At 35.8% G+C, this 27,636-nt stretch overlaps 4 protein-coding genes across 9 annotated transcripts in view; all 4 read left to right on the plus strand.

Annotated features, from left to right (window-relative positions):
• The window catches only part of LOC147560244 (uncharacterized), a 32,858-nt gene extending 11,502 nt beyond the window's left edge, over window positions 1–21,356 (plus strand). For 2 of the 3 annotated variants that reach the window (XM_086662390.1, XM_086662391.1), the window contains one exon: window positions 20,749–21,158. In XM_086662390.1, the coding sequence (XP_086518516.1) occupies window positions 20,749–21,021 (273 nt within the window). In that variant the 3' untranslated portion in view covers window positions 21,022–21,158. Of the gene's footprint in view, window positions 1–20,748 lie in introns of all 3 variants that reach the window. The other variant, XM_086662392.1, reaches the window with a different exon arrangement.
• LOC147560246 (F-box/LRR-repeat protein At4g14103-like) lies at window positions 9,859–13,276 on the plus strand. The gene is made up of 6 exons (XM_086662374.1): window positions 9,859–10,322; window positions 10,566–11,589; window positions 11,991–12,155; window positions 12,258–12,296; window positions 12,403–12,696; window positions 12,965–13,276. The coding sequence occupies exons 2-5, from the start codon at window positions 10,582–10,584 to the stop codon at window positions 12,685–12,687; spliced, it is 1,497 nt and encodes a 498-aa protein (XP_086518500.1). The 5' UTR covers window positions 9,859–10,322; window positions 10,566–10,581; the 3' UTR covers window positions 12,688–12,696; window positions 12,965–13,276.
• LOC147560247 (F-box/FBD/LRR-repeat protein At3g52680-like) lies at window positions 15,326–16,778 on the plus strand. Its single transcript, XM_086664386.1, has 3 exons — window positions 15,326–16,028; window positions 16,141–16,295; window positions 16,620–16,778. The coding sequence occupies exons 1-3, from the start codon at window positions 15,464–15,466 to the stop codon at window positions 16,776–16,778; spliced, it is 879 nt and encodes a 292-aa protein (XP_086520512.1). The 5' UTR covers window positions 15,326–15,463.
• An 879-nt stretch (window positions 21,357–22,235) lies between the features above and the next one.
• LOC147560248 (F-box/LRR-repeat protein At3g58900-like) lies at window positions 22,236–27,246 on the plus strand. 4 transcript variants are annotated; one of them, XM_086662388.1, is made up of 7 exons: window positions 22,236–23,450; window positions 24,251–24,415; window positions 24,504–24,557; window positions 24,744–25,045; window positions 25,556–25,669; window positions 26,558–26,593; window positions 26,700–27,246. In XM_086662388.1, exons 1-4 carry the CDS (start codon window positions 22,602–22,604, stop codon window positions 25,023–25,025), a joined length of 1,350 nt encoding a protein of 449 aa, XP_086518514.1. In that variant the 5' UTR covers window positions 22,236–22,601; the 3' UTR covers window positions 25,026–25,045; window positions 25,556–25,669; window positions 26,558–26,593; window positions 26,700–27,246. The 4 variants fall into 4 exon arrangements, with proteins under 4 accessions (XP_086518514.1, XP_086518515.1, XP_086518512.1 ...); XM_086662389.1 differs by having other exon boundaries at window positions 22,250–23,450; window positions 24,744–25,035; XM_086662387.1 differs by having other exon boundaries at window positions 22,268–23,450; window positions 24,744–25,414.
• The last annotated feature ends 390 nt before the right edge of the window (window positions 27,247–27,636 follow it).

A 27,636-nucleotide genomic window follows, 5' to 3' on the forward strand; every position in this document is an offset into this window, starting at 1 on the left:
ACGGAAAGTTAACGGTAACTAAAAAGGGGGCCATATGGGAATTTTTGATAAAGTAGGGGGCTAGGCAGGAAGCTGGTCGCAAAGTTGGGGGCCATTTGAGAAAGAACCCTACAATATTAAGTTTGTGGGTATCTAAATCAAAACTACTTGGCTGCAAATTGGCCTTTGAGACCAGTGTTTCGCATCCCACTCTCAAGGCAGAGGTTATGGGTTCGAGTTCTGGTGGAGTATCCAAAGGTTTATCCGATGTATTTATAGGGGCAAATAAAGTAATGGTAGTCTAGACGGGCTTTAAGGCTCCTGAGGATGGCCTTTTAGGGTCCAAGTGTCAATTTTGACGGTGTATGTGCTCATCAAATCCACATGTTGTATTTAAGTCCTGATGTAATTAATGTGATGAAATGATGTAATGACTCTTGAGTCCTTTGCCGAGCCCAAAAAAATGCTATGAGGTCATAGGCCTTTGGCGAAGTTTCTAGGTTTTTAGCTCATTTAAAACTCTGAATGAAATCTCATTATAACTTCTTAGTTCGTTTTTTTTTCAGATTCGTCGTATAAGGATTTTTTTTGTTTGCCTAACTCCCACATTTTTTTTTTCCCATTGACCTCATTATCAACAAGGCGGGTCTGTATGTAGACTAACCATGTTATAACCTGGGTCAGTTATTAACTATTTTGCACTTAAACACTATCACTCAACTTAGAATAGCCTCGATGGTAAATGATATCTCTCCCGCACCCTAAAATAAAAGTTAGAAACTCTCCAAAAGCATGGTTTTTTATCCTCTTTTTCTGACTGACCTTTTGGAAGGATAATTATTTTTTGGCCCGTATTTTATAAGGAAGACACATAATTTTAGGTTTAATTTGTAACCAACTGTCTTTTTAGTGCTCAATTTTGTCCAGACTTCTGTTTTGACCCCATGTATTTTTTTTCGCTTATTTGTTGTATTTGAATTGTTTTGTTATCCTTACATATATTTTTTTTTATCTTTCACTTCGTATTTCTTCCTCATACACTTCATCTTTCTCTTTTCTTCTTCGTTTTTCTCCACCCATTAATTTTCATGTTTTTCTCTACCTTTTAGTCATTTTTTCACTTATTTCTTTTTGTTTCTCAGTCGTTGCGGCAAAAGGGAGGATTCCGTTTGTCAAAACATTTCCTCCTTGTAGACAACTAGCTTAAAAGTTTACAACATATTGATTCATTTATAGTTTGGTTGGACAAAAGAGTTTCTGTCCTACTTTCTTTTTACCTCAAATTTACCTAATTTTTTTCGCTTATTAGATCCTATACATGTCTATTAGTAGAATTTTTTTTATATAAAATAATTAAGCGTAGGAAGCAATTGTAATTGAATAAAACATGTATTTATCTTTTATAAGCACTGATACTTTCTACATACAAATTAGTACGCAGATTTTATTTAAGTCAACCCTGTCTAGAACAAAATTCTGGCTCCACCCTGATTATCAAGAGAGTTAAAGAGATTTTGGCTTAAAATATCAAGTAAAAGCCCTAGTCATAGGAAGAAAAGACCACAGCTGGAATGCTTTGGTGATGTTAAGGGAGTTATATTGAGACTTCGTAGGTCCTCAACTAACTATGAAGAAGATCGCATAAAGATCTTGGGCATATAAGATAACGACATAGAAAATGTTAGTGTCACACCATAGTTACAATTTCTGTAAAAACGTGTTATTTTACATTCTCACAATCTAACAACCGTTTGAGGATCAATACTTTTGATCAGACAAGGAACACCTCCCCAAAGTAAAAGGATCCATTTTAAATATACATAAATATAAAAGGTCTTCCCAAAAATAATAATTAGTGGGTGATTTGTAAATGGATTTTTGAGGGAGAGGACCAAAAAAAGGGGGGGTAAATAAGGTTCAGCCCCGGCCCATTTCCGAGTTGAGGGAAAGGTCCAAATTGTCAGAACAAGCTGACAGTTCCTGTTTTTTTGGTATATTCCTTCCTTTTTTGCCTGGTTGTTTGCCGACTTCTCCTTCACCTCCCTTAATTATCTAATTGACTTAGCATTAAATGAGGCCCAAGGGTCTAATCCTGAGCATTAAATGAGAAAATCACTCCAATTTGATTTCCTTCCCAAACCTTCCCGCCCAAATCTCCCCTCCTTGATTTCCTCCTTTCTCTCTCTACTATTCTCTCTCAAGAAATAGAGATTAATGGCGCCATTTTCACCCAAATTTTCGGTTGAAATTTTTCATCCCACCCGAAATATTTTGAACTGTTTCTACCTCTATTTATAGATCAAAGGATCATCATCTTCTGAATAAAGTTTTCTCTTTTCATTTTATTTTTTCAGGTTAGTGATTTTAATGTTCTTAAAACTCATCTTCTTGCCTTGAATGTTATCATTTATTGTTTCTTTTATTAGAATGATCCTTGAAGACAAACAGTTAGACTCTAGAACTCATATTTTTTCCTTTAATGCTATCATTTAATGTTTCTTCTGCCATCAATACTCCTTAAACAAAAAAAAATATTTAAACTCATCTACTTGCCTTGAATGAAATATTTAAACAAGAGGATATACTTCCCTCAAAACTCATTTAATGTTTATTCTGCCATGGATATACAGTATACTTCCAACAAGACTTAGCAAAAATGATGAATATTTAAACAAGAGGATCCTTTAAACAACTCCTTCGAAACAAATTATATACTGGAGCACTGGTTCATTCCTTTTGTTATGCAGAATGAATACAGAAGAAATGGCGTCCCAGTCAAATGAAGAGTTGATTGCTGGAGTAGAACCCTACGAGAGAAGTTTCCAAAGCACTCCATTATGGTTAAATACACTATTATAGTGTGATTTTTTTTGTTCTCTAGTAGTACATTTAATGTTTCTGTTTTTGCAGTTTGGAATGTAAGTTCTTCAGTCCCCACTCTTTAAGTACTTCAAGATCATCACCCTCAATGATTCCACAAGCAATGAATCGGTATATTTATTAGTCTGTAGACAATTCCCGTTTAGTTTTCAAGTGGGTCGTACATTGCATAGTTCCCAGTTAGTTATTACGTTTTGTTGTATTTTGTCAGTTTTCTGTACATGTTACAACTTCCTTCACCTTATATTTGTATTTCTTCAATTTTGCAGGTTTGAACTTGAATTATTCCCTCCGAATTCTTCAATTTTTTCAAGATCATCACCCTTAATGATTCCACAAGCAATGAATCGGTATATTTATTTGTCAATATACAGTTCCATTCAGTTTTTAAGTGGGACGTACATTGCATAGTTCCCAGTTAGTTAGTACGTTTTTTTATAGTTTGTTGTATTTTCAAGTGGGTCGTACATTGAATTCTTCCCTCCGAATTCTTCAAATTTTTCAAGATCATCACCCTAAATGATTTCATAAGCAATGCAACTGCGGTACATTTAGATTTTAATATGTTGATTCGTTTTCCTGTAATGAGTAAGTTGACAGTACATTGTTCAGTTCCCCTTTCCAACATGTCTGTATTCTTTGTTAACTTATGCAGGTTGGAACTTGATATCTTCAGTCCTAACTCGTCAACTGTGGCTCGGTCATCACCGTCAATGATTCCACAAGGAATGAATTGGTACATTTTCATTCCTTATATGTTCGATTTTTGTGTTCAAGTGTACTGTACATTTGTATGTTCCTAACCTGTTAGTTAGTTCCCTGTAAGTAGTAAGCTGACAGTACATTTTTCAGTTCCCCTTACGTATATATCTATATTTTTGTTAACTTATGCAGGTTGGATCGTGATATTTTCATTCCTAATTCGTCAATTGTGCCTCGATCATACACCTCAATGATTCCACAAGAACTGAATCGGTACAGTAGTTTTTGTATTCTACCTTTTTTAGAGTGGGAGTTGTAAAATGTGTGGTGCACACCGAATATTAGGGTAAATTAATTAGTTTCCTATTTATAAACTTTGTCTATTTTTTTAGGTCGCCAAGTGATTTTTTTTCACTCCCGCCTTCTAATCATAGTGATGGATCTGCTACTCCTGTTAGAAGAGAACCTCTCCGGTCCGAGAGTTGGTCTGAAGTATTCACCCATGAGAGTCAAGAATTTCCAGGTAGTGCTATTGCATTTCGCCATGCTCTAAGTCGATACTCAATCAAACACGGGTACAATTATGTGTTTGTGAAGAATGACCGCGATCGTGTAACCTGTGTTTGCAAAAGTACAAAATGTGACTGGAAGATTCACGCGATCGCTCCTCTTAAGTCGAGGTCTATGTTTATCCTGAAAGCTTATAATCTCGTTCACACGTGTGAAGACTTCATCACTGGTGTACGCAAACCTTGATTGTCGACTGAAGCTGTTAGTTTATTGATTGCAGAGGACATTAGAGAGAACCCTAACAAGAACACGATGAACATTGTTAGTTCCTTCAAGAAGGATTATGGTATTAAACTGAGTTACTACTATTCATATCATGCTCGAAATGCGGCAATTTGTATAGGATTTGGTGATGAAGCTGATTCCTATGCAAAACTCTCCTGGTATGTGAATGCTCTGTCAAGATCTAATCCTAACAGTCATATCGATCTGGAAGTTGATAAAGAATCGCATCGTTTTGTAAGAATTTTTATTGCTCTTGGAGCATGCATTGAAAAGCATTGTAGACCTTTGATATTTGTTGATGGTACGTTTGCTAAAACAAAGTATAATGCATGTATTCTTGCTACAGTTGCAAAGAATTAATAGATCTTGAAATTGTTCCTCGTATATGTTATTACTGACAGGAAACATAACGGTGGTTTGTCCATGTGTTAGTTCCTGCGATATTTTACTATTACAGGAAAAACTAGTGTTTAGCAAATTTTTTTCCTCAAACGTTATGTGTTTTATTTTGGTATTTATACTCAATCATTTTGCTCTACGCAGTTTTTTTTATTCTGGCCTATGTTGTGGTTGATGTAGAGAACGACCACAACTGGTTCTAGTTTTTTTGGATATTTGAAGAAATGTATAGATATTGGTGATTCTCTTACTTTCATGTCTGATAGACTGCATGGTATATTAAATGGTGTTCGGAATGTATTCCCATTGGCCAACCACTCCTACTGCGTGTGGCACTTGTGGAACAATTTGAGTTTACGAGTTAGAAATGGTGCCAAGAAGTCAGATTATTTCCAGGTGTTGATGTTCAAAGCGGCTCGTGCACTTACTACCTCAGACTTTACCAAATACTCTGGGGAGTTTTGTGTAATGGGTGGGGCTGGAGCTGAATCTTTTTTGAATTCTGTTGACCCTGTTCACTGGGCAGATGTCTTCTTCTCAGGAAAAATGTATGGTTTAATTTGCTCTTCCTTGTCTGAGTCCTTCAATTCATGGATCCGAGACGAGAGAGTAATGCCGATAACAGTCATGCCGCATATGTTGCGCATGAAGATCATGAATATGATGAACGAGAGGCGAGTCGAGTCATCTAGTTAGGCTTCCTTCCTATGCCCGAAGGTAGACAAAGAAATGCAACTGTGGTACAATGTGGCCTGTAGTTGGACGTTGTCCAGTCCGGAGAAGCTCCGTACGAGGTATTGTCTATGCCCAGGCATTCGGTTGACTTGGCCCAACGGACCTGCTCGTGTCGTAAGTGGCAAATAGATGGCATGCCATGTGAGCATGTGATTCTTTGTATAAAAATAACGACAGTGATGCCTCATCATTTTTTTATGCCAATTTCACTACCGAAGTCTATTGTAAGACGTACAGTCATCCCGGTAACCCTGTACCTCCGTTTGATAAGCTCAAATCATATGACCCAGACACGATGATTCTTCATCCTCTCACAAAGAAACGTCTTGGTAGACCTCGCACAACCCGAATTGAAAGTGCCGGGAATTTTTCCAAAAGACAGAGGGTGTGTGGCAGATTTAATCAACTAACGACCCACAATCGTGCATCCTGTAATGAACCAATATAGTGATGGATAAATTCGTATGTTCCTAGTGCAGGAAGTTATGTATTGGGCACTCTACAATTTATGAAATGCATTTCCAGGAATTGGTTCCCTTTCAGATTCTGTAGAGTCTTTTGTTATGTTTAGTTTTTGTTTCTACTAAACTTGTGTATCTGATTTTTGTTTTCACTTCTTCAAGTGATTTAATATTTATATTCCATTGAAAATGTAAGTTTCTTTTTGTGGTCTACAGTTGTATATTCTGTACATTACATAATTTACTTTACATGTGGTTATTTACAGTAAAATAATAAATTTACAGTACATGTGGCTATTTATAGTAACTAACTATATTGACAGTAAGTAACAACTGTGTACCTTTCACATATTGTCTTCAAATCGCCTAATGTTCCATTTGGTCGAAGTTGTACATACTGATTTAGTCGAAGTTGTACAAATTTTTACCCTTAACAAAGTTATCACGGATGCCTGTAGAATTTTTTTTATATGTTGTACATTAAATAATTTACGGTACATGTGGTTATTTATAGTAACTAACTATATTTACTGTAAGTAACTAACTATATTTACAGTAAGTAACAACTGTGTACCTTTCACATTTAGTCGAAGTTGTACAAGTTTTTACCCTTAGCTTAGTTATCCTTGATGGCTATAGAACCAATTTTTATACGATGTACATTATATAATTTACAGTACATGTGGTTATTTACAGTAAATACAGTTAGTTATTGTACTCTGTAAAATATATTGTCCATTATATAATTTACAGTAAATGTGGGTTTTCACACTTTAAGATTTACAGTACAAATCCGTTCGACCATAATACAAAACATAAGTATTTTTCAGTTCGACCATAATACAAAACAGTAGTATTTTCAGTACACCAAAAATATAAAACGTGTAATAGGATACGTTACATAAGACGGATCGAAATAGGAGATCCGACGGTCAAGATAAATTTCAGAAATATTATACATGTGTAACACGTGTATGTACGTGACAGATCGAGAAGACGAGATCCGACGATCAAGAAGAATTCAGAATATTGAAGATATATTGAAGGTATGTGAAGAAGTAGTTTCTTATATTCAGAATATCTCTTGTAACTATCTAATTGTAATATTAGATAGATTTTGTATTATTTCCTAGTTTAGTAATCAGAAACCAGAAAACCCTAAACCCTAAGTCATCTATAAATAGGAGAGAGTTCTAGGAATCAAACTCATCGAGTTATGTCTGACCAATGTAACCGATCAAACCCATATACAATTGTATGTGGTGAATTATCAATAAAGAATTATTTTCTGTGGATGTAGGTCTTGAGTATTCGACCGAACCACGCTAAATTATCGTGTATTTACTTCATGTTCATCTATCTCCGATTATCATATAATTGTGAACTTAACAAAACGAACCATATTTAACAACATTTCAACAATTATCAGCTTTCTAGTTTGTTTTCGATGAAAGCTCTCAATAAGTACTTGAAAGGAGTCTCATCCAACAACTCCTTTGGTGTTTCGGTCATCTTTACATATGTGGTCTTCATCTGGTCCCATATTTTACGTAGGGACCACTTGTATGCCTTGGACAGTTTGCGATTCAGATTGACCGGTCTATTCTTGAACTCATCAGCTTCATGTTCACTTGTTTCTGCTTGAGCTTTGGATTTTGCTTTTTTTTCGGCTGGGCCCCTCTGGCTCTTCCGTTGCTTTTCTCTTTCCCTTTGTCTTCTTCACTATCTGTTGTTGAGAATAAAACAATTTGAATGAGATTTTTCAATTGCACCATATAAAAAATTTGTTCTGTAAACTGATTTTGAATCATAGTTACATTCTCTTTACTCGTTGAAGGCCTCCCATCAACAATTTTTTTCGACTCTACGACCTGTGGGAATAAAACAATTTGCAGTCAATTATAAAACTGACAGTACATTATTTGATGCACTCTGTAAATTATGTAATGCTATGTGTGTATGGGAACCATGAAATTTACAGTCAATTATAAAACGGACAATATATTATGTAATGCACTGTGTACATTTTTAGCTGAAATCAAATTTACAGGCAACATTCATATTTCATCACAAAATCATCATACTATTCACATATAACTGGATCATGTATAGGAAATTAAACAATTTACAGTGAGTTGAATCATGTACAGTCAATCATTTACATGGAATAAAACATTTGACAGTAAACTGAATCATGCACAGTTAATTATACAATGCACTTTCTAGCCATTTTTTGTCAGTCAACTTAATAAATCCACTTTTGGGTGGAGAGGGATGAACATGCATATTTTTAACCATTTACATTTAATCTGTTTATGTTTTGTGGAGTATTAGAATTTCATCATCTAATTTTGTGGGAACTAAAAAGTTTCCAATAGCTTGTGCTAAGTTACGGGGATGATTTGCATAATAATGTTATTGCGGGTGACCAGTCAAATATGCAGACGACTCTTTTTTTTGTTTATTCTGTTCAGATTTTGTTTAAAGTTATTTTTTATCCTCTAGTTTTACAGTGATCACAATTATATTAGGGAGATTTTAAAAGGCCTCCCCGTTTTTGTTAAAAGGCCTCCCCATGGTTTCGTTGACTTGGTAAAAAACCTTTGACTTAGCTTGGTTAAAGGGCCCCCTCTTTGAATGGGTGAAAAAAACCCCCTTTAAAGATGTATTTCACCCACATCATTTGACCACGCCACATCATCACCTTCTCCGGCAAGGTCGCCGGCCGGCCAAATTTCCGGCCGGCGACCTTCAAACCAATTTTTTTTTTTTTTTTCTCTCTCCTCTCTCTCTCTCTCTCTAAGAACTCCGGCGAAGGGTTCCTTCGCCGGAGTTCTTAGAGAGAGAGAGAGGAGAGAAAGAAAAAAAAAAAAAAAAAAACCATTAGGAAAATAACCCTAAAAAAAAAAAAAAAATTTGAAGGTCGCCGGCCGGAAGTTTGGCCGGCCGGCGACCCTGCCGGAGAAGATGATGATGTGGCGTGGTCCACATCACCGGTCTTGGGTTAAGTTTGACCTAACGGCGTTAACTTTGCCGTTATGTCAAATATTGATGAAGGAGGTGCTCTTTTGTAGAGGGGGCCCTATAACCGAATCTATTATATAAAACAGAAGGGAAAACGATGACTGGGACAAACATCCTTTTTTAATAAAGGATATTGTCTAGAAGCCCTTCTCAAAATTTAAAATATAGTCCTTCGTAGAAATAAAGTTACCTATTTAAAAAACAATAATCCTTTCCTTCTTAGAAATAAAATTCATTTTTTAGTAAAGGATATTGTCTAGAAGCCCTTCTCAAAATTTAAAACATAGTCCTTCGTAGAAATAAAGTTACCTATTTGAAAAATAGTAATCCTTTTCTTATTAGAAATAAAAATTCTAATTTAAAAAAAAAAACAAAATAAATTTCAAGGGTTAAAAAAGAAATTAAAATATTTCTCTCTCAATAAAATAATAACTAATTTAATAGAAAAGAAACAAAAAAGTAATACAAAAAATAATAATTAATAAAAATCTCTCTCTCTCAATTAAAATATAGTCCTTCGTAGAAATAAAGTTACCTATTTAAAAAACAATAATCCGTTCCTTCTTAGAAATAAAATAACTAAGTTAAGAAAAAAGGAAACAAAATAAATGTCAAGGGTTAAAAAAAGAAATTAAAATCTCTCTCTCTCTCTCAATAAAATAACAGCTAATTTAAGATAAAAGAAATAAAAAAATAATACAAAAAAATAATAACTAATAAAAATTTCTCTCTCTCAATAAAATATAATGATAAATTTCGTAACATTTGATTGATACAAGTGTCCGTGCCTTAGGGCACGGGATATACCCTAGTGGGTTATAATGAGAGGCGCTTTTAGCGGGGAGGCCTTTTAACAAAAACGGGGGGCCTTTTAAAATTTCCCATTATTTTATCACTATTCTCTCTCCCTCTTTCATCATCTTTACCTTCTCGAGAAAAATCATAATATTTTCATGAAAAAACAGAGAAAATTTTGAAGAAAAAAACTCTAAATTTTTTTTGTGTTTCTTGAGAAAGAAAGTGAGTTTTGATGTCATGTATAGTAATTATCAAATGAGTTCACATACGCATAAATATCTGTTTGGCTTACATTACATGAATTGAAAATCCAATTTAAGTCAAAATCAAAATTCTTCTAGTTCTTGGATTTTCATACTACTATTAGTTGGAATGAAAGCTCTCTTTTTTAGCCGTGACTTTTCCGTTCATTTTTCTCAAATTCACTTTCCCTTTTTGTCCGTGAATTGGGGTTTAGGGTTTCCATCTCACATTCTTGGAGGAGCTTCTGATTTCAGCAGTAAACTCTACCCTCTCTACCATTACCAACACTCCCCTCCCCCATATCAGGTCTCTCTCTCTCTCTCAGTTAGGTTTTCTGCTACTTTCTTTAATAATTGTATATGAGTATCAAACTTTGTTTGCCTATTTAACTAAAGATTAGGGTTTACTTACTTTTCCTGTTTTCAATTACTATAATTTTAGCTAGAGATTAGGGTTTACTTACTTTTTCTGCTTTCATTTAGTCTAATTCTTGTAGTCTAAACAACCCATATTTGATTTTGTGATTGTCTATGTACTTGTTATTTTCAGCTGTGAGGAACAAACAATGGTAGAAACAACAAATTCACCAGATTCAGGACTAGAAAAGGAGATGGAAATTTCTAATAGTAGTGAAGATAGAATTAGCAAATTACCTGATTCACTCATTCATCATATCTTATCCTTCCTTGATGATATCAAATATGTTGTTCAAACCACCCTTCTTCTTTCGGAAAGATGGAGTCCTCTGTGGAAATCAATTTCCAATCTAAACTTCCTCGATTCATCTGATATGTTTTATTCGAGGGGAACGGAACGGATCAGTCGGTTTATACAATTTGTTAATACTGTATTGCTTCTTCGCAATTCATCTGATATTAAAAAGTTTTATCTTTCATGTTCGTATCCCGAATGGGAAACACAAACAACCGATATTTATACATGGATCCTTGTTGCTGTACGAAGCAATGTTCAAGAGCTATCTATTCGCTTACCCGGAGAACTTCACTTTAAGTTTCCTCCATCTATCTTTACCTGTACTTCATTGAAGTATTTGCGCATCTCTATGTTTGATGGGGATATTACAGAGCATAATCTCAATCCAATGGATTTACCTAAGCTCGAATATTTGGGTCTATATGGTCTTTCAATTGATGAGAACTTAACTAATAAGATCTTCTCCAGTTGTCCGTCTTTGAAAACTTTATCGTTAGACCATTGTTGCGTAAAAGATAGTGATATGTATTTCAACATTTTTTCTCCTAAACTTAAGCATCTCACACTAGAAAAAATTAAATCTCTCGAGGAAACTAAGGATGTAACTGTGAAGCTATATGCGCCAGAACTTAGATTCTTCTCTTGCAAGGATTACATTTCGCGAGAATACGATCTAGACAGCTTTGATTGCCTGGAAACTGCTGATATTGAAATGGCTTTTAGTCACCCGTATGAACCGCTAGAAAAATTTTCTGACATTCCGTTAGCATTGAAAGAATTACGTGCTCAACATATGATGAACTTTGTTAGAGCGCTTCATAATGTGAAGGATCTTACGTTATCAGCTGGCTTCCTTGAGGTATAATTGCTTCCATCCTTTCTTCTCTTAATAAATAAAGCTAAAATGTTTGCATTCAACGACCTAAATGAATTAGACAAGTCTGGCAGGTAGGATTCACCGTATGAGCACCTAAGGTGTTAAAACTTAATTTTAGTACTATCTAGATTGCTTTCGGCTCTTGCAATGTATCCATCCTTCCTTTTGTCTTTGACAAAATAGCTACAATGCTTGCATTTTGTTGACCTAAGTAGCAAACTGGCGTGCGTAACTTAATGTTCTCCCTATCCCGTATATGTTATCCCACATAGGTACAAGATATTAGATATGTCGAGTAGAAAAGCCAGAAAATGGATGTCTTTACATCCAAACATGGATTATGCAAATTGTTGTTTATATATATGTGCCTTTTATGTTCCCAGGTTATGATGGGAATGCCTAATTTAGTTCACAGTCCCCCAATTCAATTTCACAATTTACGATGCTTGAAGCTGGATACATGGCTTTCTGGAGCTTCTTTTCGTGCTATGACATACTTACTGCAGATATCTCCTAATATTGAGTATCTTTCACTGCAAGTACTTGGGGTAATAAAAATGTCTTACTCATTGGGTATATTAATATTGTTTCATCTCTGCTTCCTAGACAAATTAACCTTGTCTTGACACTACGTTTTGTTTGTTATTTAGGTGGAAGGTGAAGACCAACATTTTCCCTATGTTGACAAGGTAACTCATCGAAACACTATATCTTGTTTGCTTTTCTTTTGATTTGTTAAATAGTTTGACAATCCGTAAATTCCACCCCGTAAATTTTATCGTGTGTTTTGTTTAGATATCATTAAGTGAAGGAGACAACGTAGAGTGTTGGGAAGCAGGGTCTTCATTGTTGTGTATTCTCTATCACCTCAAGTTTGTCAAGATTAAGGGACTTTTGGGAGGCGTAAATGAACTCAAATTCTTGGAAATTTTGTTGAAGAATTCTGTTGTCTTGGAGAAAGTCATTCTCTCTCCTAGTTATGGGTTAACAGAGGAACGTGCGAAGAAATTCAGAGAGATGCTACCAACCTTTCCGAGACCCTCTGGCGCTACAACTACAATGATCTTGTTCAACCCCTAATGCGAAAAGGTGATTGTTTTTTCACTTACTTTTACACAGGTATATGTAGATTTGTCTTGCAAACTTGTATTGTCATGATCTACATCCTTTGTGAACGTGTATTTGTTACTTCCTTCCTCGGAAACTTATTGGCTTGTTCCTATGATTTTGTTTGATATGAATCAACAAAGGTGAGAAAGGCAGTTAATGTATATATTAATGGTATAGAATTCGCTTGCTATCTCCGGTTGTATATTTGCATGTTGAACTTTTCATGGTGAAATTTCGATTTTTGCAGGTTGCTTGGTGGGATTTGGTCGGCGAAAAGATCCATAGCTATGGCATATATTTGCACTTTTGCAGTAAGTTAGAAATGTTCTAATGGAGTAGAATTGATAGGCCAAAACTTATGATCTTAGGAAAAACCTTTTGGATTACTTTAATAGTGACGATGTTGTAAGACTTGCAAACTCTTTTTGCAAATGGTATTAACAAACTTGCTCGATATTATTCTCTAAACTCTAGTTTCTTCAACCCTATTGCTCTATTTCGGATGATGTATAGCTTCTTTTTGTTCAATTGATATTAATATATGAAGTTTTCCTTGTGATGTTTCTCTTTCTCGTTGCGTCTTCTGAGAATCATTTCGTTGTACTCAATGATAGAAAGGTATGTGGATTGGAAAAATAAAGTTTATAGGGGATGTAGTCTTGTAGAAAATTGATATGAAATTGAACACCGAAAAAATATGCTACTTCGAACGCCCGAGATTGGTAGGATTTGAGCTAGGCCTGGTCCGCAGGACTTGTACAAAGTCACTCTCTTCCCACTTGTAGGCTAAATTTGTAAAGAACAAGGTTTTCGCGCCAAAATAGATCTATTTTTACGCAGGACATGAATACTTGAGCTTATCGTTACTTTTCTTCTCTTCCTTCTCTGATTTACTTTCTAAATAGACTGGAATCAGAGGTTTTTCGTGATTCGTTTGTTATACAAAGGTTTCAGCTAAACAGTTGGCTATATTAGTTTTGTTTCATCTTCAGCTCTTTATGCTAAGTATTTTGATGCTATTCCAACTGGGAGTATATCTAAGTATATTCCGATGGTTGATTATTACAGTAATGGCCTCCCAATAGTCTCAACTATCTATGTGTCTTTTGAGTGCTATTTTGGTGTAAATCTTAACCCATTACATAACCCGAGTGAAATACCTCATTCCCATAGGGGCCTACTTTGAGTTCTTGCCAATCGAGAAGAGCACAACTGGAACTATCAATGCCCTAAATGATAATCAGGAGCAGTATATATATATTGTAAATATAATGTGGAATTCATTAACAATCCCCGGTTTCAAGAATAACACTCCTCAATTCATCTTTGGTGGATTTTCCGCTACCAACCACACCCACGAGCCTGAGGTAACTCCTTTCTCTCTGCCGCCGCTTTCAGACCAATAGCTGATTCAATTAGGTTATCGCTAATTAAACTTGATGTTCTTTTGATCTTTGTAGCTCACAACTTTCGTTGACTGTCGATACGTTACTCTTTTAGATAACTTCCCCCCCCCCCCCCCCCCCCCCCCCCCCTCCCCCCCCTCCCCCCCCAAACTAGAATGAAAGAAGCTCACAATTTTTGAGTTGTAGATCATCAGCAAGTTACCAGATGGTGGAGTTATTCGAGGAGCTCATTTTTTTGGGTAAGAGTTGAGACTTTCTCTTCATCATTTTGGTCCTTATTTGTTTAGAACTAAAAGTAAGGGTTTAAGGTGTTTTAAAGAAGAATCCAGTCCTTATAAAGTTATCGAATGTACCATAATCGTCTTGTATTCAAGTAGATACTCTGTTACTGCAAGTAGTATAACCACTTGGCTTTCTTAGTCTTAATATGGTATCCGTGTGCCCAATTTTTGTTTCGTATTAATTGTATTAAATAGAGAAGTTATACCAAATTCCATATATTTTTGTACTTCAAAGTTCAAATGAATGGTCATATTTTAAACGAATCATCAAATGTTGAAATCTAAATATGTTCGTAAATGACGTAATTTTGCCATACATAAGGATTGTGAAGTAGGGTTTTAAGGTTTACCCCCCTTTCCTCTTAATTGTATTACCCTAGGTTTCCGGTTATCCATCCACAGATTTTTTTTTATCTTTGCGGTGGAATTCTCAATCAACTCCCTCGCTTGGATCGCACCCACCATCACCAGAATTCAGCATATCAGGTATCCCCGATTGTCTATATCTCTCTGTCTCACTCTAACATGATTACTGGTTAAGATTTAATACTATGTTACACAGAGAAAGGATCTTTAGACCCTTCACGTTTGTCAGTATTTCGAATTATTTTGTCGAATCACTAATTGCATAGTGAATCATTATTCCTATCTATCATGAATGAATTAGAGCTTGACTGCAGTTGGATGTGACTCGTAGGGTTCAGTTGGGAAATCTTTTTGATACCACCAAAGATTTACTAAGAAATCCTGTGATCCTTCTTAAATGGAATTTAGATCAAGTCCTGAAATCGTGTGATTCAAGTAATACGAATTTTAAAAATTTGTTGCTAACACTTAATTCTTTGTAAATTTATTTGGTTTGGTTCCTTGCATATTTAACTTGTATACTTCTTTTTAGCTCCACAAACAATCTAGGATTGCTAACCCTTACTCTTTGTAAATTTGTTGTTTCAATAGAACAACGGTGGTGTGACCAACAGGTAAGAGTTTCTGTATAAATTGGTGAAGGTACCAACAAAATATTCTAGTTCGATTTCAAGAAAAGTGCGAAACCTTCAGATGGAGAATAAGGTTGATAGGCTTAGCGATTTACCTGAAGGTATTCGTCATCAGATATTTTCTTCTGTTGACACCAGAATTGCTGTTCAAACATGTGTTTTGTCTAAATCATGGACTAACTTCTGGAAATCCCTACCCTTTCTAAACTTTGACGGTGATGATAAGCATAAACCCGTCGAAAAATTTATAGAAAAGGTGTTTACTCTCCATGAATGCCCTAATCTTGACAGTTTTCGTCTCTCCAGCAACTTTAATAAGTTTACAAATCGATGGATTCTTGCTGCTCTAAACAAGAATGTGAAAGAGATTTATGTTCATATCAGTCATGATCTTCTTCCTTGGTTGCCTGAAAGCCTCTTCATTTCCAATTCGTTGACCATTTTGGAGTTGAGGTTCTTGGACCCAAACTACCCTCTCTGTATTCTTTACATGCCTGGTTTAATGAGTTTACCTCAGCTCAAAACTCTAGTTCTTGAGAATTTCCGATTTGTTAGAGAAGATATGAGCAAGATCATTTCAAGTTGCCCTGATTTCGAAACATTGAGTGTAATTGGGGGTTATTTTGGTAAATATGATTTCGATATTTCTTCGCATAGTCTTAAGCACCTGGTTATAAGAAGTAATAACTACCTCCCAAACAGTACTTCGCATATTTCTTTTATCATTCTGTTGTGAAGGTATTATAGCTCAATTTTATCTTGGGAGCATCTCTGTTAAGGCTGAAACTGATGTTAATTTGTCTGAAGAAGACAGTTATGAGGAAAGGATGATGACATTTCGAAGGACGCTTCATAACACCGAAACTCTTACATTCTTGTCTCTATCAATTGAGGTAAAGTTTATTCATTTTCTTTACAATTTCATAGAACTTAGTTGTTATCACTCACCACTAGACGTTTGTATCTCAATTTGGATTTCTGCATCAAAGAGAAGTGATTGAGATATGTCTAACAATCCACATTTTACATTCTAAATTGGTTTTGGGGAGATTTTAAAACAATTATGTGTTCAAACAGTGATGATTCTTGTTAGTAACACTTTAGTCATTCAAGCAACTAGTTCTTTGTAGGATGCCAATCTTTTATATATTACATTGTAAGAATAACTCTGACTATTGTTCTATTGGTTTTGTATCTTATTTCTTTTGGCCTTGTAGGTCCTCTCAATGTCTCTTCTCTTACCAGGAGAAGGAACTGATCCTATTCAATTTTGCAAAGTCAGATGTTTGAAGCTACAAAAATGCCTTTCAAGAAAATATATTAACGCAGTACCATACTTTCTCAAGATATTTCCTGATGTAGAATCGCTTCTATAGAAATTGAAAAGGTAAAAGATCTGTGTGTTTATGTTCTTTTTCCTAAAAATACACATCAAGAACACGGAAAGAAAAAGAAAGCTGAGCCGTTTAAATTAACTATTTTCTGATTTTTTTCCCGGGAAGAAAAGAAAACCAAAAAGTACAACTGATTTCTCACTGCATCCATTATCACCTCAAGTTTGTTGAGATTCGAGGGTTCGAAGGTCATCACAACGAGCTTATGTTTCTTGAAGTTTTATTGAAGTACACTATGGGCTTGCAGAAGGTGGTACTTTATGTTTCTGCGAAGACTCGGTCACTTCGCCCGAGAAGAAAATTAGTCGAGGAGCTACTACTTTTGCCAATAACTTCTTCCGGTGTCGAAATCATGCTAGTCTAAGACGTCTGGTAATATTTTCCTTCATATCAATTCTAGTAACTGAAATTTTAATCCCCTTTTTGATATTTAGTGACAATTACTTCTGAATGTCAATGTTATGTTTTTGGTACTCCTCTTGACTTCTATTTGATATTCTTCATCTTATTCACCTTGTTTGTGATCTTCCTATGGTGATTGCAATTATCTATACTGTATCATTTCCTATAAAATATATTAGGTTCAGACCAAGAGTTGGTATGATTTTCTTTCTCTTTGAAGTATTAAGAATATTGTCCTTTCTCGTGTTTAGATAAGTGAATGATGATGGAGGTAATAACAGTCAACATGGAGTTATTTTGTGGGTGTAATAGTGTCGAAGAAGTATCTAGTGGGAAGAGATGGAACAGCCTTGGACCTTGAATGCCTTAGATGTTGTATTATTTTTCCACATTTGAGGTGTGTGATTTGAGTAAAGGTATGACCCCATGCTAGTCACATTTTAGACGGTCTTCTTCTATTCTGTTATCGTGCGCAGAGGATTTGCAAAAAGGAGGTGGCGTAGAGTGAGTGAGGCTACTCGAGGCACTGGCTGTGGCTGGGCCGCATTGTCGACCTTGTTGGCCACTTTCAGGCCCAACACTATTAGCTCGAACTTGTTGTGTGCTCAAGATGCCGAGGCGTCGGGCCCGTTAATGAGCACTTGCATTTGATTTAAGTGAAGGAGTGACACTCTTTGCCAGAGGGGTATTTCTACTGCAGATGATAGTGTAAACAGAGGAAATTTATGCTTCAAAGTTCGTATGAAGGGATTTTACAGACAAGAGGTTACGGGGGTGGTAGACAGAAGTAATTCTTTTCTCATAATTAGGATTTAGGACCCATTAAAGAAACCAAGAAGGAAACTGTACAAGTTTCTTCTAGCAATAGTGGAGACTCTATTTATAGGATGTAGGATTGAGAGAGAGATTGACTATTAAAGCGAGTTGTTTGGTTTAAATCTCCTTCGCTTATCCGGACGAGAGAGAGAGAGAGAGAGAGAGAGAGATTAAGGTGAGTTGTTTGGTTTGAATCTCCTTCTTCTTATGCGAGAGAGATTGACTATTAAAGCGAGTTGTTTGGTTTAAATCTCCTTCGTTTATGAGAGAGAGAGAGATAGTGACTATTAAGGCGAGTTTTTATATTTAAATCTCCTTTGCCTATGCGGGCGGGACTAATTAGACTGACCCATGCTAACATGCTTCAGCTTGGCCATGGACATGCCGGCTTAGCCTACCTCGAGTCCTTTTGAGATAGCGGTAGCTGGTCAGACTCGACCGACATTGTAAAAGGTAAAAAGGTGGTTTTGGTGGCAGATGAAGAAGAGATGGGAGAGGGTAGTTAAAATGGAGTCCTCTAGAAAAAATTGAAGGTTGCCCTGACCCATGCTAACAACATGCATCAGCTTGGCCATGGACATGCCGGCTTAGTCTACCTCAAACCCTTTCGAGATAGGGCTAGCTGGTCAGACTCGACAGACATTGTAAAAGGTAAAAAGGTGGTTTTGGTGGCAGATGGAGAAGCAAAGGGAGCGACTAGTTAAAATGGAGTTCTGTAGAAAACACTGAAGGTTGCCCTAGAATGTTACATTAGATGTACTTCTCCATATATAGGATTATATTATAATTTGACCAACCCATAGAAGATAGTATTTTTTATCCTATGTAATGACGTTTCATGGTAGTTTATGTGCTTATTTCATTATGTGATGCATCCATACCACATTGCCACATGATGTACTGGATTCAATGAATTCTTGAACAAAAGTCAAGTTAATATTTAAGAAGATTTTATTGCAGTGACAAAAAATTTGGACGATCTCTCGCTTAATATGAGGATTTGATGCGCCCAATTTGCTTATTTAGTCCCTCGCATCTAAAATTCATGGATTTAAGGATGACTTCAACTTTTACCACCCTTTCACTTGACTCTCTATCTCTATGTAAGACAAATCTTAAGTAGTGGTCGGAAATAAAAGTCTTCTCAAATTAAGGATGAATGAGAAGACCATCACACGATTCCTTTCTGAATCCCAAATTTAGGTTTTGTCCATTTGTTGATAGTTATAAAATTAATGACTGTAATGCTGAGTCACGAGTGAATTCGATTGGTAACTTCTGCTTTACCTTTAAGCACTTCGTTATAGAATATATATTCGCTCTTTATGAAAAGTCAGATATTATTAGATGGACACGAAAAATACAATTATGCTAATCTTCAGTCTGCCATCCTGTTAAAATGAGAGGCTGTACTATTGTTTGATTTTACAATTCACGTTCTCTAAACATGAAGAAGGGATAAGGCAGACATAGGGCTCAGTCCCAGGATTCATTTAGGTTATAACAATAAGAAATCTTTAACACTACTGACTGCCCTGTATAATCTAACTTTAGTGGCAACCCTCGTGCTAATTAAATTGTGATCTTCTTGACTTTTTAGCCTAAGAGTTAGTTTGACAGTCGTTTTGTTGCTTCTAAATCTTTTAGGTTTACTTATTAATCAACTCCAAGAAGTAGGGAAAAAGAAGCTCACTATATTTGAGTTCTAGATACAACATCAAGAAGTTATCAAATGATGGAGACATGGAGTCACTGGAAGAACTATTATTTGGTAAGAGTTAAGACATTATCTTTTTCACTTTGGCCCTTTTAATCTAAACAATATGAATAAGAGAAGATAGGGAAATGTGCTAACTAAGCAAGCAACATTAAGTTCTAAGACACCTAATTGGACTGAAGCTCAGTAAGTCCTAGACTTCTTACACTCTAATATGCGACTCCATCATGTGGAAATAGTATCACCTTTTGGTTATCGTAGTCTAAATATGGTTTGTATGTGTAGAATAGTGGAAGTTGCTTTACCAATATTATCGAATTAATAACAAATTCACCAAGTTCCACATATATATTTTGTAGTATGTATCATTGACGAAATTTTAAACCCAAATTATAAAATGTTGGAATGTAATTTCATTCGTAGTAATGATGATCTTTTACCATATATATCGGGATTGCTAGCGAGGGTGTTGCCCTCATTCACTCTCAATTCTATTAACCAAGGTTTCAGGTTTTTCATCTTTAGAAAATTGTTCTTTCGCAGTGGATCGATCAACTACCTCGCCTCGGATCACATCCGTCATCACCTGAGTTCTGCATATCAGGTGTCTCTTTCTCTCACTCTCTCTCACAGGCTAGCATGATTGACGATTAAGATTATGTGTTGCAAATGAATGATTTTTTAAACCCTTCAGCTTTTGTGAGGATTTCAAAGTACTAGTGGGCAATATTTGTTGGATTATAAAACCCTTGGTTTTTTTTCTCTACCCATGCTTTTTGTTAGTTTATTTACAGCTTGCCTACTTCAGTTCTTGACTCTCTCAAAATGAATATAGTCATTGCCTTCTTTAAACACTAAACTTTGCTCATTTTGCAGGATCCTTTAGATCGTCCAATGTATCCCTATAATTTAGTAAGTTTCACCAACTCAGTATTGTTGTTAATTTTTTTTACAACTTTATGAACAGTTTCAGATGCTAATATTTTATTTATGAAAATCATTAGCTACATTGTTCAGTTAGGGTCGGATTCAGTGAATCAAAATCTTCGAGAAGTGGTGTCGAGCCCATTCATGCTGCATCGCTTCAAAGTTATCACAATTGTAGGAGTTGAAGGACGTTATAACGAGCTGAATTTTCTATTGAAGAAGGCCTCAGTCTTGAACGAAGTGGTTATTCTGATTAATTGGGACTGCCCAGATACTACTCCTCCCGTGATAAGTAATTTTCGCCAAAAGCTATTAACGTTTCAGATGGCCTCTTCGTGTCGGATAGAGTTTACCTTCATATGAATTTCTGTCAGTGACATTTTCATTCCCTTCTCCGATTTACTGATGAAAACTTCGGAAGATTATTTTTGTGTTTTGGGGTCCCCTTCTTGACTTCTATTTCACATCATCCATCTTATCCACCTTGTTTTGAAGCTTCCTTTAAGAACTACAATTATCTATGCTGTTTTATTTTCCCGAAAATAAGTTGGTCTTAGACCAAGAGTTGGTATGTTTTTCTTTGTTTTTGAAGTGTAAAAAATATTGTTCTTTTTTGGTGTTTAGTTTAATGAATGATGGTGGACTTGTTATTATGTTCTTTAGTCTGACTCTTTGGCCAGATTTGTGCCCCTTTGCAGCCTCTGCTATTTCTTGATATTCTTGAGCAGGTTGTGTTAAAAAAAACCTCCATATTCGATGAGGACTGATTGGTGAATATTATTATATGCACATTGAGTGTGAATTACTCTTCATTTGCTGCTAATTTGTGGCTGAAATAAGCTGATCTTTACTTGTTGGGTTTGAAATAAGTTGATCTTTTCAAAGTAGTTTAGTGAGAAGGGATGGGACAGCCTTGGGCATGGAATGTTGTAAATGGTGTTTTCCTTTTCGAATTTCAAGTCCAAAAGTTGAATAGGTTCGACTTAGTGCGAGTCATATATCTGATTGTTCGTTTTGTTATGTTTACTTTGTGGAGAGAGTTTGTAGAAAGGCAGTGGAGTAATGTACCAACGCCTACCTAAGCCTGTAATAGGGTGGCTGGCTTGGCATGTTGGTTCACCGGACTTGTTTAGGAGCGCTACCACTTAAAAGGGTGGTTGTCGGCAGATGGGATTCTCTCCTGATGGCTGATAGAAAGAAGATCGAAAAAAGAAGGGATTTTGCTCAGGGGTGTTTTACAAAGGAAATGTACCTACAAGAGGTTATGGGGGAGTTGGAGCGCAGAGAATCTTTGCTCATAGTTGGATTTGTCATTTGTGCAAGTTTCTATTATGGAAGCTTAGTTGGGGACATCAAGAGGAGGGTGAGAGGTTTTCCTGGCTCAGTTAGCTTGTGGTTCCTTCAAATATCCTCAGTTTAGGCAGGTCTTCGTATAGCTAATACGTAAGTGTCACCCAGCTTGGATATTAGCCAACCAATAGCACTCAAACCTATGAGGCCAACTTGGCATATCTCTCGCTTGTTCGATACTGGGGAGGCTTGCCCAACTAATTGACACCACTCAAGAAATGGTGGTTCTACATAGAGGGACGAGGAAGCAGACATTTGTGACGTCGTAAATCTTATTAGCTCATGCTAGCTATGAGTGAGCATGCAAAACCGTCGCTCTTAACTTGGCTATTAGCCAATCCTGTGAATAAGTTAATGAGATCAGTGCTACGAGTAAGTAGGCAATCGCTCCCGGCAATGAGGACTTTTTATATTATTTGCCACCAACTATGGCATTACAATTCTTTCATCAAAAAAAAAACTATGGCATTACAATTTACTATGACATTTATGTGTTTATAGTTCGCCAATGGGAAGATGAACTTGCAACTGAAAACCTATAAATTTCAACTCCTAATTTCCATAGAAGTCCACAAAATCTCAAGTTGTAGAAGATGAAGAAGAAGGTTGATAGACTCAGTGATTTACCTCAAGGTATTCTTCATCTCATATTCTCTTCCATTGATACCAAACTTGCTGTTCAAACTTGTATTTTGTCTAAATCATGGAAAAACTTTTGGAAATCTACCCCCTTTCTCAACTTTCATGGTGATAATATGTCTGAAAGTTTTCAACAATTCATAGATAAGGTACTCATCCTCCATGAAAACCCTAAACTTCAAAGTTTCCGTCTCTCCTGTGAATCCAATGATTATGTAGATGGATGGATCCTTGCTGCACAGAAAAAGAACGTTGAAGAAATTTATGTTCATATACATTATGGTCATCCACGTTCCTTTCCCGAATCGTTTTTTAATTCGAATTCGTTGACCATTTTGGAGTTGAAGTTCATGGAAAATTTTTGGGTTCTTAAGATACCTGATTTAGTGAATTTGCCTCGGCTTAAAACTCTGATTCTTGAAAATTTTTGGATTCTAAGTGATGACATGAACAATTTTATTTCAAGTTGCCCTGTTTTGGAATCATTGAGTTTAATTGGGGGTGATTTTGGTGATGATAGTTATTCTATTTCTTCTGAAAGTCTTAAGCATTTGGTTGTAAGATCCTGTAATAACTTCCAGAATAGTTATGTAGATGGATATAACATCAAAATAAATGCTCCAAACGTCTTACGGTTTCGTTGTCAAGGCATCTTGTCTGCATTTTCTATAGAGAACCTTTCCTCATTACTAAAGGCTGAAATTGATATGTATGAAGATGACAATTGTGTGGAACGAATGATGACATTTCTAAGGTGGCTCCAAAACGTCGAAACTCTAACGTTATTGAATAAGTCAATTGAGGTATACCTTTCTTCCACAACTAGCTTCAAAAGTATATATTTTTTGTAGAATTCGGTTATTATCAATTGCCAAGTGCACTAGATATATATCCAATTAGAATTTCTGCAATTAGACAAATATAAGGATGTATGTAAAAATCCAATGTTTACATTCTATGTTGCTTGGATGAGTTGGTGTGGGAAGATTTTATTGGTAACCTGTTACTACTCCAAGCTGTATTTAAAAAGGCGAACAAGGCGTGCTTGGTTGCGCACTTCTCGATGCAAAATGTAGGTTTTCCGTATTTGAACTTACACCTCTATTCAGTAGAGGGGGCGTACTTCGCCACTTTACTCTCGTCTCTCTTATTACAGAGTGAGACTGTAGAGTGAGAATGTCACAAGTAAGTGAAGTGATAACTCCCGTTGTCCTTTGAACTGACAAGTGACAATTAGTAAAAAGCATAAATATCTTTTGACTTAGTATCGAAATCTCGTCTGCTATAGTCAATAAAATATACTATTGACAAAATAAAATACTATTAATTCATAGAATACTACACTAAAATATATGAAATTGAAGCTACACCTTGAGCCTTGCGGCATTGCTTGACATCGTCAAAGTAAACCCGATTGAGGCGGAAAAACGTGTCTGAAACCTTAACTACGAGTTTGAATCGTGATTTTTTACTAGAGAGCTTTTGAACAGACTGAGGGCCCACATTATCATATGATCTGAATTCATCCTTGTTGCATTTCAAGAATGATCTCTTGTCAATTGATGTATTTGTTTTCTTCGTCTATTGTTCTTTTGTCTCTCAGGTTATCACAAGATATATCGGTTTAATAGAAAGTGAGACCACTCAATTTTGCAATCTCAGATATTTGAAGCTGCAAACATGCCTTTTAAGAAAACATTTCGATGCTGTAACGTACTTCTTCAAAGTCTCTCCTAATATGGAATCACTTCATCTAGAAATTGAAAAGGTGATAGATTTGTATGTTTATGTCCCTTCTCCTAAAGAAAATGCGAAGATTTGATATCTTCTTTTAACTTTCTTGTAATCATTATCAGGAAGCTCGCATATGTTTCTCAGACCCACTGCTAGAGTACCCACATTGGGATAAGGTAGTCATCAAGCCTACAAGTACTTTACACTATTTTGATGCATTTACAGAAGAAAAAAAGTGATATGGCGTATATAGTTATAGCTCATCAGAGAGAGAGAGAGAGAGAGAGAGAGAGAGAGAGAGAGAGAGAGAGAGAGAGAAAGAAAGCTCTGCCCTTCAAACTAATTATTTTAGTTTCATCTAGGTAATGATTCATTCTGCGAAAGAAGAAGTTCAAGAAGTTGGGGCGATGTTTGAATGTGTGCATCATCACCTCAAGTTTGTTGAGGTTAGAGGATTTGGAGGACATCTCAATGAGCTAATGTTTTTAGGGATTTTGCTGAAGAACGCAGTGGTCTTGGAGAAGTTGGCGCTTTATGTTTCTCCCAATGATTTATCATCTCGTACAAAGAGAAGGCTAATGAAATTTATCAAGGATCTACTTATTTCGCCAAGTTCTTCAGGTGTCACTATCAAGCTAGTCTAAAAATTCTTAGGTAATTACCGGTACGTTGTTACTCTGAACGTAATTGCTAGTGTACACTCTTTATAATTTTGGTTTGATTCATTCTGTAACTAAAAAGTTGAAGATCTTGTATGTTGGTAGTGTTGAAATCAATAGCTTTAATGCTGTATGAATTCGATTTGTTACTTCTGCTTTTATGTTTGAGCCAAAAATATGCTAATATGAAGCCATGTTCATCCAAGAATTGCATGATCAGTCACTGCTGTGTATCCCCGAAACATGATGCAGTGATGGTTTGCCTCGTAATATTCTTACTTTTCACCACATTATCTCATGTAAAATATGGCAAATCTGTATCTTTTCTGGTGGATTTTCCGCTACCAATCACACCCACGAGCCTCGTACCTGAGGTAACTCCTTTCTCTCTGCACCCGCTTTCAGACCAATAGCTGATTCAATTAGGTCATCGCTAATTAAACTTGATGTTCTTCTGATCTTTTTAGTTCAGAACTTTCATTGACTGTTGATGCGTTGGTATCTCACTCTTTCAGATGACTGGTCCCCCCCCCCCCCCAAACTAGAATAGAAGAAGCTCACAATTTTTGAGTTTTAGATCATCAGCAAGTTACCAGATGGGGGAGTTATTCGAGGAGCTCATTTTTTGGGTAAGAGTTGATACTTTCTCTTCATCATTTTGGTCCTAATTTCTTTAGAACTAAAAGTAAGGGTTTAGGGTCTTGTAAAGAAGAATCCAGTCCTTATAAAGTTATCGAATGTACCATAATTCAAGTAGATACTCTGTAACTGCAAGTAGTATAACCACTTGGCTATCTTAGTCTTAATATGGTATCCGTATGCCCAATTTTTGTTTCGTATTAATTGTACTCCCTCCGTCCCAAATTAAGAGTCCCATTTTAAAAACGTAACTTTTTTCACAACTTTTACTTTTCCGTTTTTACCCATATTAATTTTTAACATGTTTTTTGGAATTCAAAAGAATTAGCACTATATATATAAGATTAGTTTCCATAAACACAAATTATTCTTATCTCTTGCTAAAAGCTTACCAAAATACGAATTGTTTTAATTAAGTAATAAATACATTATATATTGTCAACACGGGTATAATTGGAAAATCTATGGATTTTATATGATAAAAGAGGAATGAGACTCTTAATTTGGGACAGACGAAAAAGGAATACGAGACTCTTAAATTGGGACAGAGGGAGTATTAAATAAAGAAGTTATACCAAATTCCATATATTTTTGTATTTCGAGCGAATGGTCATATTTTTAAACGAATCATCAAATGTTGAAAGCTAAATATGTTTGTAAATGACGTAATTTTGCCATACATAAGGATTGTGAAGTAGGGTTTTAAGTTTTACCCCCCTTTCCTCTTAATTGTATTACCCTAGGTTTCTGGTTTTCCATCCACAGATTTTTTTTTATCTTTGCGGCAGAATTCTCAATCAACTCCCTCGCCTTGAACACCCACCATCACCAGAATTCAGCTTGCCTTCTTTAAATACTAAACTTTGCTCATTTTGCAGGATCCTTTAGATCGTCCAATGTATCGCTATAATTTAGTAAGTAACACCAACTCAGTATTGTTGTTAATTTTTTTTTACAACTTTATGAACAGTTTCAGATGCTAATATTTTATTTATGAAAATCATTCGCTACATTGCTCAGTTAGGGTCGGATTCAGTCAATCAAAATCTTCGAGAAGTGGTATCGAGCCCATTCATGCTGCATCGCCTCAAAGTTATCACAATCGTAGGAGTTGAAGGACGTTATAACGAGCTGAATTTTCTTTTGAAGAAGGCCTCTCAGTCTTGAACGAAGTGGTTATTGTGATTAATTGGACTGCCCAGATACTACTCCTCCCGTGATAAGTAATTTTCGCCAAAAGCTACTAACATTTCAGATGGCCTCTTCGTGTCGGATAGAGTTTACCTTCATATGAATTTCTGTCGGTGACATTTTCATTCCCTTCTCCGATTTACTGATGAAAACTTCTGAAGATTATTTTTGTGTTTTGTGGATAAGATCATCCATCTTATCCCCCTTGTTTTGAATCTTCTTTTAAGAACTACAATTATCTATACTGTTTTATTTTCCCGAAAATAAGTTGGCCTTAGACCAAGAGTTGGTATGTTTTTATTTGTTTTTGAAGTGTAAAAAATATTGTTCTTTTTTTTGGTGTTTAGTTTGATGAATGATGGGGAACTTGTTATTATGTTCTCTAGTCTGACTCTTTGGCCAGATTTGTGCCCTTCTGCAGCCTCTGCTATTTCTTGATATTCTTGAGCAGGTTGTGTTAAAAAAGCCTCCATATCCGATGAGGACTGATTGGTGAATGTTATCATATGCACATTGAGTGTGAATTATTCTTCATTTGCTGCTAATTTGTGGCTGAAATAAGTTGATCTTTTCAAAGTAGTTTAGTGAGAAGGGATGGGACATCCTTGGGCATGGAATGTTGTAGATGGTGTTTTCCTTTTCGAATTTCAAGTCCGAAAGTTGAATAGGTTCGACTTAGTGCTAGTCAAATATCCGATTGTTCGTTTTGTTATGTTTACTTAGTGGAGAGAGTTTGTAGAAAGGCGGTGGAGTAATGTACCAACGC

Source organism: Eschscholzia californica, unplaced genomic scaffold (assembly GCF_041429995.1).
Source record: "Eschscholzia californica isolate CP2 unplaced genomic scaffold, dmEscCali1.0.p SCAF_2, whole genome shotgun sequence".
Taxonomy (NCBI): domain Eukaryota; kingdom Viridiplantae; phylum Streptophyta; class Magnoliopsida; order Ranunculales; family Papaveraceae; genus Eschscholzia; species Eschscholzia californica.

What these genes read in the sequence shown, in the direction of transcription:
- LOC147560246 (XM_086662374.1), top strand. Translation starts at nt 10,582, where the DNA reads ATGGTAGAAACAACAAATTCACCAGATTCAGGACTAGAAAAGGAGATG. An exon ending in TATCAGCTGGCTTCCTTGAG is followed by an intron (nt 11,590 to 11,990) that starts GTATAATTGCTT and finishes TTATGTTCCCAG; the next exon opens with GTTATGATGGGAATGCCTAA. An exon ending in TTTCACTGCAAGTACTTGGG is followed by an intron (nt 12,156 to 12,257) that starts GTAATAAAAATG and finishes TTTGTTATTTAG; the next exon opens with GTGGAAGGTGAAGACCAACA.
- LOC147560247 (XM_086664386.1), top strand. Translation starts at nt 15,464, where the DNA reads ATGGAGAATAAGGTTGATAGGCTTAGCGATTTACCTGAAGGTATTCGT. An exon ending in TGTAATTGGGGGTTATTTTG is followed by an intron (nt 16,029 to 16,140) that starts GTAAATATGATT and finishes TCTGTTGTGAAG; the next exon opens with GTATTATAGCTCAATTTTAT. An exon ending in TCTTGTCTCTATCAATTGAG is followed by an intron (nt 16,296 to 16,619) that starts GTAAAGTTTATT and finishes TTGGCCTTGTAG; the next exon opens with GTCCTCTCAATGTCTCTTCT.
- LOC147560248 (XM_086662388.1), top strand. Translation starts at nt 22,602, where the DNA reads ATGAAGAAGAAGGTTGATAGACTCAGTGATTTACCTCAAGGTATTCTT. An exon ending in TATTGAATAAGTCAATTGAG is followed by an intron (nt 23,451 to 24,250) that starts GTATACCTTTCT and finishes TTTGTCTCTCAG; the next exon opens with GTTATCACAAGATATATCGG. An exon ending in AGTACCCACATTGGGATAAG is followed by an intron (nt 24,558 to 24,743) that starts GTAGTCATCAAG and finishes AGTTTCATCTAG; the next exon opens with GTAATGATTCATTCTGCGAA.